The 13,643-nt window shown below is 61.5% G+C and overlaps 2 protein-coding genes across 2 annotated transcripts in view; one reads left to right on the forward strand and one right to left on the reverse strand.

Annotated features, from left to right (window-relative positions):
* Positions 1–13,643, reverse strand: part of SND1 (staphylococcal nuclease and tudor domain containing 1) — a 135,504-nt gene that overhangs the window by 16,685 nt on the left and 105,176 nt on the right. The window lies entirely within an intron of this gene.
* Positions 1,126–4,180, forward strand: LRRC4 (leucine rich repeat containing 4). The gene has a single exon (XM_088129043.1). The coding sequence runs from the start codon at positions 1,788–1,790 to the stop codon at positions 3,738–3,740; it is 1,953 nt and encodes a 650-aa protein (XP_087985169.1). The 5' UTR covers positions 1,126–1,787; the 3' UTR covers positions 3,741–4,180.

Raw genomic sequence — 13,643 nt, forward strand, 5'->3', positions numbered from 1 at the left:
TTTCCCCAACAGCCTGATGCAGCTGGATGGCCTGAGAAGGTGACAGCCGGGGGTGAAGCAAGGAGTCCTCTGCAGGCCCCTTCTGCTGGGGCACACCTTCTCTGGACAGAGTGGCTTCCCAGTGGCCCCACTTAAGGCCTGCCCCACACACACTCTTCCACCAGCGCCCTCTTCAACCTGGGGCTCCGGGGACCAGCCTCTGCAACTCCCCCTTGGCCAAGAGGCTGACCCTGGCCTTGCACTCAACAGCCAGGGCACCTCCTGCAGCCACCCCCAGACGCCCCCCTCACCAGCAACTCCCCCTCACTCTCACAGCCAGACTGCAGAGGGGCGATCCTGGCCTGGACCCCTTCGGCCTCTCGCTTCTGTCTCCATCCTAGAGCTCCCCACCCACCAGGCAGGAGAGAAACCTCCACCCCCCATGGGCCCAGGCAGGCTCTGCACCAAGGAGAGCCCAGATTCCTTTCCAGGACAGCACAGGGTGGCAAGAACGTGGCTGCCGACCTCGGAGCCACGACCTACAAGGGAACAAGGGATTGTGCCAGGCAGGCAGTGCCTCCTGCTCCGGGGTGCTAGCGCACGCCCCTGCTCCCGCCCACCACCCCCAGGCCTAGACGGCCCCAGCGGGGCTGCAGCGGGGCGTGAGCAGAAAGGGGGTGTCCGGCCACGGGCTCTCCGAAGGGCCTGGGAAGCGGCGGCGCCCCTCTGCAGTCAGTAGCTGTTCCCGCGGCCGGCCGGCTGGCCGCCTCCTCCCCCGCTCGCGCCGCCGAGGGGCCGCTCCGCTCAACTGAGGGCTGCGCGGCTGGCCGCCTTCCCCGCTAAGCCCCGGAGGGAGGCGGCGAGGCGAGGGGCGGCGTTGGTAGCGCCGAGCGAAGCCGCCCGCCCGCCTGACGCTGCTGCCCTGCCTGCCGAGAACACGATGCGTCAGCAGCAGCAGCAGCAGCAGCAGCGGCCGCGGCGGCGGCGGCGGCGGCGGCGGAGTGAAGGACAAAAGGATGCGAGAGCCGCCCAGGCGGCTGCTACCTGCGCCAGCCCCGGGAGCCGAGAGGGGCGCCGCCGCCGCTAGTCGCGGCGCTGGCTTAGAATGGTCCGGGGCTCTGCCGCTGCCGCCGCCCCCGCTCGCCCGCCTCCGCCGCCTCCGCCTCCCGCAGCAGTCGCCGGGCTCCGCTGAAGGCTGCAGGCGCGGCGGGCTGCAGGTGCCGCAGCTCCCGACCGCCGAGCCCCGGGGGGCAGCCCGCCGACTCGCCCAGGACTCCCGCTCGCCGGCCGCCGCCGCCGCCGCCGCCCGACCCCACCCGCCCTAGGCGCTGCGCCCCGCCGGGCAGGGAGCGAGGCGAGGCGAGAGGGAGCGGGAGCCGCCGCCGCCGCCGCCGCCGCCGCCGCGCCGGCCATGGAGCAGCGTCCCCCGCAGCGCCCCCACCGCCACCGCCACCGCCATCGCCGCCGCCAGCCCTTGTCCCGCCGCCCAAGGACGCGCCCGCAAAGCGTCGGCGCCGCTCGCCCGGGCGCGAAGCGCGGAGTGCCGCGGAGCCAGGCCGCCCCGCCGGCCCCTCGGGAGGCCTGACTCGGCCCTCGGGCGACCCGCGACCGCCTCCGTCCAGCCAACCCGCCCGCCCGCCGGCCGCTGCCTCCCGCCCCGCTCTCCCTCCCCGCTCGATGGAGAAAGGCGGCGGCGGCGGCGGCGGCGGCGGCGGCGGCAGGGTCCAGCCGGGCTAAGGCGGGAGGGCGGCTCGCCCCGCCGTCGGCTCCGAGTCCCCAGCGATGGTGAAGAATGCCCGCGCCGCACCATGAAGCTCCTGCGGCAGCCCGCCCGGAACGCCGCCCCGCTCGCCTGCCTAGCCTCCCTCGTGGCGCAAGCGTGGCTGCTGGCGTGCGCCCTGGCGGCCAGGCCCGGGCTGCAGAGCTGCCCCTCCGTCTGCTCCTGCAGTAACCAGCTCAGCAAAGTCGTCTGCACCCGCCGGGGGCTGGCCGAGGTGCCACCGGGCATCCCCTCCAGCACCCGCCACCTGAACCTGATGGAGAACAGCATCAAGGTGATCCAGGCGGACACCTTCCGCCACCTGCACCACCTGGAGGTGCTCCAGCTGGGGCGCAACGCCATCCGGCAGATCGAGGTGGGGGCCTTCAACGGGCTGGCCAGCCTCAACACGCTGGAGCTCTTCGACAACTGGCTGACGGTGGTGCCCAGTGGGGCCTTCGAGTACCTGTCCAAGCTGCGGGAGCTCTGGCTGCGCAACAACCCCATCGAGAGCATCTCCTCCTACGCCTTCAACCGGGTCCCCTCCCTCATGCGCCTGGACCTGGGCGAGCTCAAGAAGCTCAAGTACATCTCCGAGGGGGCCTTCGAGGGGCTGTACAACCTGAAGTACCTGAACCTCGGCATGTGTGGCATCCGAGAGATGCCCAACCTCTCCCCTCTGGTGGGGCTGGAGGAGCTGGAGATGTCCGGCAACAACTTCCCAGCCATGAAGCCGGGCGCCTTCCACGGACTGAAGTCGCTCAAGAAGCTGTGGATTATGAGCGCCCAGATCAGCCTGATTGAGCGGAACGCCTTTGATGACCTGACGGCGCTGGTGGAGCTCAACCTGGCTCACAACAACCTCACTTCTCTGCCCCACGACCTTTTTGCGCCCCTGAGGTACCTGGTGGAGCTGCACTTGCACCACAACCCCTGGAACTGCGACTGCGACATCCTGTGGCTGTCTTGGTGGCTGCGGGAGTACATCCCCACCAACTCCTCTTGCTGTGGGCGCTGCCATGCCCCCGCGCACATGCGGGGCAAGTTCCTGGTGGAGGTGGACCAAACAGCCTTCCGGTGCTCGGCCCCCTTCATCATGGACGCCCCTCGGGACCTCAACATCTCCGAAGGGAGGGTGGCCGAGCTCAAGTGCCGAACCCCCACCATGTCCTCCGTGCGGTGGCTGCTGCCCAACGGGACGGTGCTGAGCCACGCCTCCAATCACCCTCGAATCTCCGTTCTTAATGACGGCACCCTGAACTTTTCACAGGTTTTCCTCACGGACACGGGGATATACACGTGCATGGTCACCAACGTGGCAGGGAACTCCAACGCCTCGGCCTACCTCAACGTGAGCACGGCTGAACTCAACACTTCCAACTATAGCTTCTTCACCACGGTCACTGTGGAGACCACAGAGACGTCGCCTGAAAACATCTTCCCCAAGTTTACGAAGCCGGTGCCGACCACGTCCACGGGCTACCAGCCGGCCTACACCACCACCACCACCGTGCTCATCCAGACCACCAAGATGCCCAGGCAGGACGCCACCTTGGACAGCAACGACAAGATGCAGACCAGCCTGGATGAGGTGATGAAGACCACCAAGATCATCATTGGATGTTTTGTGGCCGTGACCCTCCTGGCAGCAGCCATGTTGATAGTCTTTTACAAACTTCGCAAGCGTCACCAGCAGAGGAGTACTGTGGGGGCCGCCAGGACTGTGGAAATCATACAGGTGGATGAAGACATTCCGGCCTCGGCGGCGGCGGCAGCCACAACTGCCACCACCACCCCTTCGACCGCGTCAGGCATGTCAGGTGAGGGGGCAGTTGTGCTACCGGCTATTCATGACCACTACAACGCTTACAAACCCTCCCATGGGGCCCACTGGACAGAAAACTGTTTGGGGAACTCAATGCACCCCACAGTCACGACTATTGCTGAACCTTATATAATACAAACCCACCCCAAGGAGAAAGTGCAGGAAACTCAGATCTGACTCCTTCCCTCCCCCCCCCCGCCATTATTAAATAAAATGCAATAGGATGCACAACAGACAAAACCAACTTTCATACCGAGAGGGCAGGTGGGCAATTTTCCCCCCTTGTATATGCTTCTATATTAAGTCTTGGGCTGAAAGAAGAAGCAGATTATACTAAAATGTAAAGAAAAGCCTATTTTCTAACTTGTTAGCTGTATTAAAAAGGAAGCGTTAACTACAGACTCCCTCCCTCCCCCAAGAGAACAGAGGCACAAATTCCCATTGTGAGTTTTGGAATCAGACCTATTTAAAGCAAAAACATAAACAGCCTTGCTCCAAAAGACCATGGCGGAGATAGAACATTTCAAAATCAAGGAACAGCTGAGGGTGGGATTTGTCCTTTTTAGAAGATGTTACTTAGAATGCAGTAAAAACAAACCCGTTTCTATAGAGACGCTCTTTTCTTAAAGCCTTGGAAAAAAGCAGTCTCCATATTTACAGTTATCTTATTTCAAAAAGAAAAAAGGGGTGGGTGGGAGGGTGGGAAGGTGCACCAAGGGTTTGTACTGTGCCAAAATGTTACAAATGCAATAAAAAGGTCATTTTTATTTATTTCGTTTTTTAAAGACAGTTATCAGAAGGGAATTAAATACTTGTATCAAATTGCAAAAAAATTAAACCAGCAAGATTAAGTGCTCTGTCCTCTCTCAGTGAGGATTGTGGGGGTGGGGGGGTTGCACAGTCCTGAGAAAACAGGAGGGGGGGATGAGCTGCTTGTTTGCTCTCCTTCCCCCCAGATGAAAAAAGAGCCCAGGCCAGCCACTCGCTTCTCGCTCTGCACCACATTCCTGCGGTCCTGCTTAACCCTCTACATGCAGGGCCTGGTGCACAAACCATCTTTGGCTGGGAGAGAAGGAGGAGGAGGAGGAGGAGGAGGAGGATGCTAGGGAAGCGATGTGTCCGGTGGGCACCCTGACGTATGATCCCCGCCCCCACTTTCTCCCCCTGCCCTTCCTCCTCCTCCTCCTCCTCCTCCCAGCTGCTGCTGTTCAGCCCCTCCCATCTGTCGGAGGGCAGTGGGGGGTGCTGAGCAGGGCACAAGCCCTCTCTGTCTGCTCCCTTATGGGGGGGGGGACTTCCCTGGCCCACTCGCATCACATCCTCTGGCGGGGAGGGACGAAATCTGCCTCTGCCTCCTGCGCTATGAAAACCCCTTATTGTTCTGAGACTGGCTCTCTTGGGTTGGACGGAAGGAGGGCATCGGGGCCACCTAGAAAGAGGGGAAGGCGGCGGAGGGAGAGGACACTGGTCCAAAAGCCAGAACAGTCTAACTGTAACTCTGAGACAACTGTATTTTTGTATTTTAATAAATATTGTTGAAGTTTTTAAGAATGCAATGTCCCTAAACGATTACCTTGAATGCCAGAAGTGGGGGAGGGGGGTGAAAGCAGCCCCAGCCCCAAAGATCGGGGGCCCAGCTAGGCGGAAATGCAGAAGACCTTGTCTTTGCACGCTGGGGACAGGGCAGGTGAAGAGGAAACCTTCCAGCTCCATTCCAGTTAAAGAATAAATGTCAAGGAACGTTTCTTGGAATTAAATAAAACTCTCCCGAATGCTCAAATCCTCCACTTGCCTTCGGTGTATTGCAAGTGCAGTGGCTGGGGAGGGGGGGAGGAAGGGTGCCCCTCCCAGGGAGAGGAGGCAGCTCCCCCCCTCGATGCCCACCAGCCAGAGACAGAGTAGTCACCCCTCGGGACTCCCTGGGAGGGGGGCTCTGGCTTGGTGCTAAAGGGGTCCCTTGGTGAGGAGGGTCTCTCCCCCTCCCCCAATAGCTAACTCTGGCCACTCACCCAGGCACCAGGCTGTGCTGAAATCTGCTCAGGACCGCCCCCACAGCAGGATGGGGGGTCTCTGGATGGCCTCTTAGTTAGACTCAAATGGCGATGCTACAGGGGCAGCCTAAGATGGAAATGCTTCCCTGTGAGCCAAGTGGACGGGACAGGACGGGACGGGACGGGACGGCGTGGGGAGAGAGCAAGGCACCCAGAGGGCTCTTCCCAAAGGACTCAGATCTCTGGGGGCCCCATTTCAAGGGTACATTTGGGCCCGACGGCAGCAGGCAGGCAGGCAGGCAGGCAGGCAGGCAGGCAGGCAGGCAGGCAGGCTTGCTGGCCCCCGAGAGTGAGGCTGCAGGTCCCAGGAAGCATCCAACCCTTCAAAACCTCCCCCAGCCCCCAGCTCTGCGGCTGCCTCCTCCCCCCGGCATGGCCTGTCAGCTTTGCAGGGCTCCAGAGAAATGCCCCGCTTGGCCAAAGTCAGGGGGCCCGACTCCGTGGCTAGAGGTGCAGGCCAGCCCTCCGCTCTCCCTCCGGTTCCGCCCAGGTAGCCCATGAGCCCTCCTCCGGCTCGGCCCCTCCAAGAACTGCAGGAGGAGCCTGGTGAGGAAGGCCCCCATCCATTTTGTCTGTCACCCCCCCCCCCCCGCCATTGGGCGACCTTCCCCTCATGGCAGCCCTGCTTCACGTGCGTGGCCCGGTCCTAGGATTCGGTCTCTGAGCCTGCTCCCTGCCGATGCGCCTTCGTCTTGCTCCCTCTTGGGGGAAGGGGCTTCCCAAAGAGGCGCAGAGAACCAGAAGGGCAGAAACAGGTTTTCGCCTTGCTGGTAGCATTAGGAGGGCTATCCTGCCGGCCGGAAGGGAAGAGGCCGAGCAAGCAGGCGCCGAGCTGAGCCAGCTCTGCTCTTTCTCTTTCCATCCTCTGAAAGCTGACTCTGCAGCTGACTGCTGGGGCGGGGAGGGGGGCCTGGCTGCCACAGCATCCCTCGCAGTGGCTGCTGCCCCGAGGAAGAAGCTGCTGCCGGGGCATCCGGGCAGCACAGGGGGGCCCTCTCTGGCCAGAGGGTCAGTGGGGCCAAGCCAGGCCAGGCTGTTCTGGGGAGGCAAAGGGACAGAAAGCCCCCCTCCCCTGCTACAAGAGGCGCGGGGGTCGACACCCCGGGTTGGGGAGCTCGTGCGGATGCGGAGAGGAGAGGCAGCAGGTGGGCGAAGGTGGGGGGAGGGCACGCGGGTTCCCGGCCCTGAGCGGCCCCCGCCAGCAGCCCTGCCTCGGGCAAAGGGTCTGCCCTTCCTTACGGGCTTTTCCCCAGCTCCCCAGTGGTTCGTTGCCCCACCAAAACCCAGAGCAAAACTATAACATCACAACAAGCATCAAAATCATTAATAATTATTATAATCAGCACCACTAAAAGAGTAAAACAAACGAGGCCGAGGTAAAACTAGTTGTGCTCCAGATGAACGGTTAGCACATTCAAGCAGGCAATTAACCCTCTGCAATTAGTTCAGAACCAAGGGAGGATGTGGCGGGAGGTGCCGGTTCCCCAGGAAGAGTCCTACTGCGCAGGTTCCCCATTGCGCCCCCCCGTGTCAATCCACGGGGGGCCAAGGCAGCTCGGAGGAAAAGGGGAGAAATCCCGCCCCACCAGGGCGCTCAGGAGTAAAGGGAGCCGAGGGATCCCCAGAAACGCTTCCCTTCCTCCCGGCTGGCGCGAGGCCCAGGCCGCTACAGCCCCCCCCCACAGCCTGGCCAGCCGTGCTGCAGCTCCTCCTCTCGGGCAGGGAGCACCTCTCCACCCCCCAACCGGGCCCCTCTGGTCCTTTGCCCCCAAAGCAGGGGCTGCTGCTCAGGGGGCGGTGAGGGGTGCAGCCCAGCCTCGGGCCCCTTCCCACTGCACCGCCTTGGGAAAGGCGAGAGAGGCTGGACCCTGGAAGCTGCCCCCCCCCCCCCCCGGCTGACACAGCGGCAGGCAAGGCAGCGTGAGGTATCTTTCAACTTTGATCTGCCGTTCCTAATCTCCGTACTTTATGGCGTTCGGGGGGCTGTATTTTTTTTAGCATCGCTATCACTGAACCCTCTCTTTAGGGTTTGCTGCTGACCGACCCTCACCTCGGAGAGTCCCGGCCAAGCAGGACGGATGCCTCCGGCCTCCGGCCATTTGAATGCAAGCAGAGAGGCAGGCAGACTGACAGACCCACAGATCCCAGTATGCAAATGCTTAAAAATCCATATTCCTTTCCTCCGAGAGGCGCATTTCTGGGCAGACCTGGACTCAGATGTGCTCAAAGGAAGCCGTGAAGCACCTGTGTAAGAAAAGGGGGCCGGGAAGGAGAACGACCTCACTGCAGAACCGCCCCCACCCCCATTTCCGTGAAGGTCAGGGCACCAGCAGCCTGAGGCTCTGCAAGTCCAGCCTTAGCCAAGTTCCAAGCACGCCAGCATGCCAAGCTGCAGGCGGCGCCAGCCCCCCGTCCAGGCAGAGCTCCCGAGTGGGCAGTGGCTCTGCTCCGTGGCCTTCTGGCACCGCTCTGGCCCCTCCTCTCCCCATGCCAAAACCATCCTGCAACACAAGAGCTGCAGCCAGCCACACAACCAGGAAAGCTCCCAGGCAGGCTGCAGGGGGAGGCCCCTCTGGGAGTTGATGCAGCCCTGGCCCCTGGGGCACCATGGGCCCCCACCCCCTCATTAAGATGGGTCTTTGGCAGCCAAGCCCCAGAGTACCTCCCTGGAAGCCAAGGGGGTAATGGCTGGAATTCCTGTGAGCCCCGTTTTCAGGAGAGAGACCAGAGGAAGTCAGGAAGTGGGAGGCGCCCCACACTGGAGCAGGCTCAAGCGAGGTGGGGCGCTTCACGGCTGGACCCAGGCCACGACAGCAGGCATTTGTAGCCTGCTGTTGGACGCGGCAGTTATAGCTTGTTAAGGGTTCCGGGAATCCACCAGGCGTGGTTTCTGATGATGGCAAAATCTGTCTCTCAGCCTAATATGCTACACCCTAACCAATAAAACCCTGATGTTTTAATACGGATGCAGACATCCACGCTCCTCCCTCCAGGGACAAGCAACACAGAGGCCCCAAAGCAGGAAGACAGATTAAAGGCGTGACGTGGCGTGACGTGGCGTGACGTACGAAAAGGACACCAGCCGCCCTCCGTGTCTGGCCCCGCGCTGGCCTGGCCTTCCCTTCCCTCCCACTGTGCTTCTGAGGACCCCGTTGCCTTCAGCCAGACTGAACCTTCTCGGCCCCCCCTTCACAGAGCGGACGGGCAGCTTTGTCCTCAGGCATTCTGTCTACGACCAAGCACCTCGGCGCACTCCTCTCCCGCGGGTGACTCAGTCCTCTGCTCAGCCATCCACCCTTCATCCTCCTCTTCTGGTTTCACCAGCATCCTGCTTAGGGACCCTTCCCACTTCAGCTAACCCACGGTTACCGTTCTCCTGACGTGCCCAGCTCTCTCTTCCCTAGAACGAGTGGGCAGAGACACCAGCTTACAGACGGCCATTTTCCTTGCATCCGTCACAACAGATGCCACGCTACCCACGACCGTTCCACCAGCATTGGCACATCTTAGAATTTTGCCATCCACTCGCTGCCTTTGGTGAACATTCTTCCAAAGGATACAAGTCCACCTATTTGCGTTACTTTTTCACCATTTTATGTTGAACTTGCAACCCTTCAGTCCGCTTCCTCTCTCAGCCCGCCCCCCTGCTCTTTGACTTCCAGGATGGGGGAAGAGGCCAAGGTTGGCAGCCATGCGCAGGCAGGGAAGGCTGTGGAGGGCCTGGGGACAGAGGGGCCGGGGGCATCCTCTCCTCTTCCTTCCTTCGTGGCACTGAAGAGCATCGTGAAAGCCTCAGAATTAAATACGCTGGATCTCGAGCTCCCCAACCCCATCCTAGCCTTGCTGAGAAGCCCACAGATGCCTCTCGCCCCTCCGTTCTCTTCCAACCCAGAGATTCATCCAACCCCTTTTCTAAAGCCATCCACATCAACCAGGGAAAGGATCTGGAGGATGGAGCAGGATCCGAGCTCCGTCTTGAGCTCCTAAAAGAAAGGCAGGATATCAGTCACACACCCCCCCGCCAATGCTCTAATCTTGATTTTTTACTTTACAAAGAAGGTGACCCTCTTTTGCACTGTGCAGCAATGAGGACTGTACACGTTATTCCCGCCACAGCTGTACAAAGGCAAGGCGGTATTGGCCGTTTCATTTTAAACCCTTTTCCTGATGGTCCCTCGCGTGAATTTGCCTTTTTCACTGCTGCCCTCCACTGAGCCAACCTATGACCCCAAATTGCTTTTCCCAATTAGTTACAGCCAACTCAGATTCCGCAAGGGACTCTCTGAAATCAGGGAGGCCCCAACGCGCATCATTTACGCTCATTTAAACCGAATCACATTTGCCACTTGGAAGCCCATTCACCAGTCTGAACAGATCCTCCTGGAGTTCCTCACCATCACTTCTGATTTTCATCCCCCAAAAGTCGGGTATCACCTGCAGTCTTATTTATCCCTAAGACAAAGTCATTTCCGAATGCCAAGCAGCAGCAATCCTGGAGGGAGTTTGCGTCTTCCGCCCATTGAGGAAAACGCCTGCAGGCATGCCTCGTTTTATTGCGCTTGGCTTTCGTGCGACTCGCTTTATTGCGATATTCACTTCACTGCGGTGGTCTGGAACCGAACCTGGGGTATCTCCAAGGTATGCCTGTATTTATTTCCATCGCTGGTTTTTCAACTAGTTATCAATCCACTTAAAAATCTCATTCCTCTTAGCCCAAACCCACTAAACAACCTCAAATTCCTTCGATGAGGCAGTTTGGGCTATGAGAGCTGTTAGGCGGTGGGACGGCTGCCTCCGGTGCCGCGGGCACTCGAGGTTTTCAATTAAAAGTGGAACGGCCGCCGGCCCAGGATGCGATGGGGAGTCCTGTCCCAGGTGGGGTCGGACTAGGGCGCCTCCCGTGTCCCTCCACCCTTTGATTCTACAATTCTGTCTGCCCAAAGTCACCCTGTGAGTGTTCCTGGCAAAGGATCAGACAACTAACTGCCCGCCTACTTTCTGCTTTCTGCTTTTTAAACCAGCTAGCAACCCATAAAAGACCAGCTCCTCTTACTGCAGGACTGCTAAGCTTCTCCAAGAGCCTCTGGTGAGCAATTTTGTCAAACGTTTTTGGAAGTCTAAGTATGCGGCGTCGGGAGGGTCACTCTCAAAACCCCTACCAGGTTAGCCAGGCAAAAGTTATCTGGGCAGGAAAAAAGTTATTGGCGAGGCTCGTTCCTCTGAGCGCCTAGTCATGTTCCGCGGATTATCATTTCTACCCTTTTGCTGCAAACATGACAAGGACTGCCCTACGATTTGCCAAGTCTCCAATAGGTTCCTTCTAAAAATAGCCCTGCCTGCTGCAAATCGAACCACTCGGTCTATTTGTAGCAACGTTTGAAGCCGGCTGAAGGAGGCTTCAGCCGTGTGGCTTATGGGGAAAGGCCGAGCCCACAAGGCAGCCCCGGACATCCGGGGGGTGCTCGGAGCTAGCGGCATCCGCCGGGGAAAGGCCCAGCCCCCCAAGCCGCCCGGGGAGAGGCACCCCACACAAGCCCCTTCCCTGGGAGTCCGGCGCCTTGCCCCCAAGTCCTGCTCTCCGTCAGAAGTGGAAGGGCCGAGCCTGCCCCAACGCCTAACCCTGAACCCGGGATCGCAAAGGGCGGGGTAGCCGGGAGGAAGTGCTCGGGCGCTTTACTGACGGCCCTTTCTCCTGGGCAGGGCTGGGCGGGATTTAACCTCTCCCCACAGGGGCCTCGGAAGCCCCAAGCCAGGGATCAGCAGACCCCAGAATCACGGGGCTCCCTCTTGCCAATGACCTCGAAGGTCCTCAAGGCCAGAACGGGCCCTGGGCCCCCCCGCGCCCCCGTTTCCCTGAGCCCAGCGAGCAGCCATGCCAGGGACCGTGCTGCAGCGAGGGTCTTGGCCACCTCCAGGGCAGCATCCCGGGGGCACCCCACGTTCCCTGGGTGGTGCTTGGTCAGTGGGTGGGAAAGCTGGGCACACTCCGGCTCCTGGCAGGACAGGCTGCCCACGATGTCAGACGGGGTTCAGGGGGTCTTGGGGGACGGCGCCCTCCGCAGCAGCCCCACCAGCAGCCGCAAGAGCCCCGTTCCAGAGGTGGTGCCGAGCTGCGGCCCAGCCCCAGAGCGGGCAGTGCCAGCGTTCACTGCCTCCGCAACTGAGGACAACCAGGGCGTTATGCAAACGAAGCCATGGGCAGGATATGTAGGAGACCCCAAGTGGAGCACGATGGGGAATGCTCGGGGGAGGCAGCCTCAGCGCCCCAACCAGAGCCCTAAACCGGGTCTAGGGAGGGGAGGTCCAACCCACTTGCTTTTGCAGGCCCATGACTGGCTTGGCACCGGCGGTATGGGGGCAGTGCCCAAGGCCCAATTATTCGGGGAGAAATTGGGGCAAAGAGTGGCAGCCCTGGGCTCCCTGGTCCCCCCCTGCCCTAGCACGCAGTGCTAAGTCAGTCACAGATGTGTCTGGAGCTGCCCTGGATGGGTGAGTGGGCTGCCAGCTGGCCAGCCAGGGACCCTTGGCGCTCCAGGGAAGGCGGCCTCTCCACCCGACCCTGCCCTCCCCTCCGGGCCACCCGTGCTTTCTGAGGGGAGGGCCGAGGCAGGCCGGAGTGGCCTCCAACGGGTGAGCCCCACCAGCCCTGGCTGCTTCCCGGGCCCAGAGCCCTGGCGCTGGAGAAGGTCTGCAGGAGGGGCTGCGGGCCCTCTGGTTCAGGCCTGGAGGGCCCCTCTTCTCCCTCCTGCCCAAGGAGAGCGGCCCAGAGCACCAGAAAGCACCAAAGCAAAAAAGCCCACGATTCCCACTGAGGAAGCCGGCAGACAAGCAGCTTGGGGGGCTGGGGGGGACCTCTTGGGGCCAAAGGATGGAAGGAAGGGGGTCTCCAAGGCAGGCAGGAGAGGGAGGCCTTCACTAGAGGGCGAAAGCTCAGCCGCTGGAATGCCAAGCCCTGGCCTCCCCCCGAAGGCAACGGGGGCCGAAAGGCTGGCCCATCGGGGGCAGCCAGGCAAGAGCCTTGTGGGCACTGAGCCCTGGCTGGGGCCTGATCTTGCTGCTGGCCTGTCCCCGCCATTCCCCTCTCCGAACCCCAGTCCCCAGGATGGGCAGAGTTCACACCAGGCCCCTTTGCCCGCTGAGCTCCAGCACCCAGAGAGCAGGTTGCAGCCCAGCTGGGGAGAGGGCAGTGAAGCAGCCCCCTTGGGTCCCCCCTGCCAGGAGCAAAGTGCAGCTGGGCGTAGGCCAGGAGGCAGCGCTCAGCTGCATGTCAGAGCCAGGGTTACCGCCTGAATGGCCTAAGTGCCAGGCACAGGCACGTCCCACCTGCAGATGGTGCTCTGCCAGGCCCACGCGAGACCTTCCAAGGAACCCCTGGGAAGCTGCCTGCGGAAAGGGAGCTCCAGACGTGGCTGCGAGGGAGCCCACCAGCAAGGCTCCCCAAGACCCACAGCAGCAGCCCTGGGAAGTATGCAAAGCTGGCCGGGTCCTGCTTGGACAGTGGAGGGACGGGAACACCACAGCCCCCCTGGGGGCTGCTGCTGACTGGGACTCTCCTCCCTGCGGGCACCCTCCAAGCACAGCTGTGTGGGCAAGAGCTGAAGGGCCTCTCTGGATTCCAGTCCCCCTCCCCAGGCTGCAGTGGGCTGCCCTTCCCAACCAACCGCTGCCGCAGAGAGGCACCCCCCGTCCTTGTCAAGCCAGCGGCGGCAGTGTTTTCCCCTCTGTGTGTGGGTGCGGGGCAGGGGGCGCTGGAGCCAGAGGGGCCAGCAACAGCACTGGCAAAGGCCGGCCAGTCTCTGAGGTGAGCAGGGCCAGGCAGAGGCTTGCAAAGGTTCACGCGTCACTGCAGGTGGGCAGGTGGGCGCAACTGTCCTTGCGGGACCAGCTGTGCCCAACGGCCTGCTCAGCACTTGGCGGCCTCTGGTGCCGGGCAGGCACACAGCCCTGTAAAGCCGTCAGAAATGACCCAGAAGGTGCTACCGCCTGCAGGCCACCCAGTCCCCCAGGTGGTGCTTCCAGAGACCGTCTC

The sequence above is a fragment of the Python bivittatus genome, unplaced genomic scaffold (genome assembly GCF_059951505.1).
Source record: "Python bivittatus isolate LINGU-HERP-01145 unplaced genomic scaffold, Pbiv_v1 ctg000730_np1212, whole genome shotgun sequence".
Taxonomy (NCBI): Eukaryota; Metazoa; Chordata; class Lepidosauria; order Squamata; family Pythonidae; genus Python; species Python bivittatus.

Bases quoted from the DNA above. Each gene is read 5' to 3' on its own strand.
- LRRC4 (XM_088129043.1), top strand. From the start codon at position 1,788: ATGAAGCTCCTGCGGCAGCCCGCCCGGAACGCCGCCCCGCTCGCCTGC.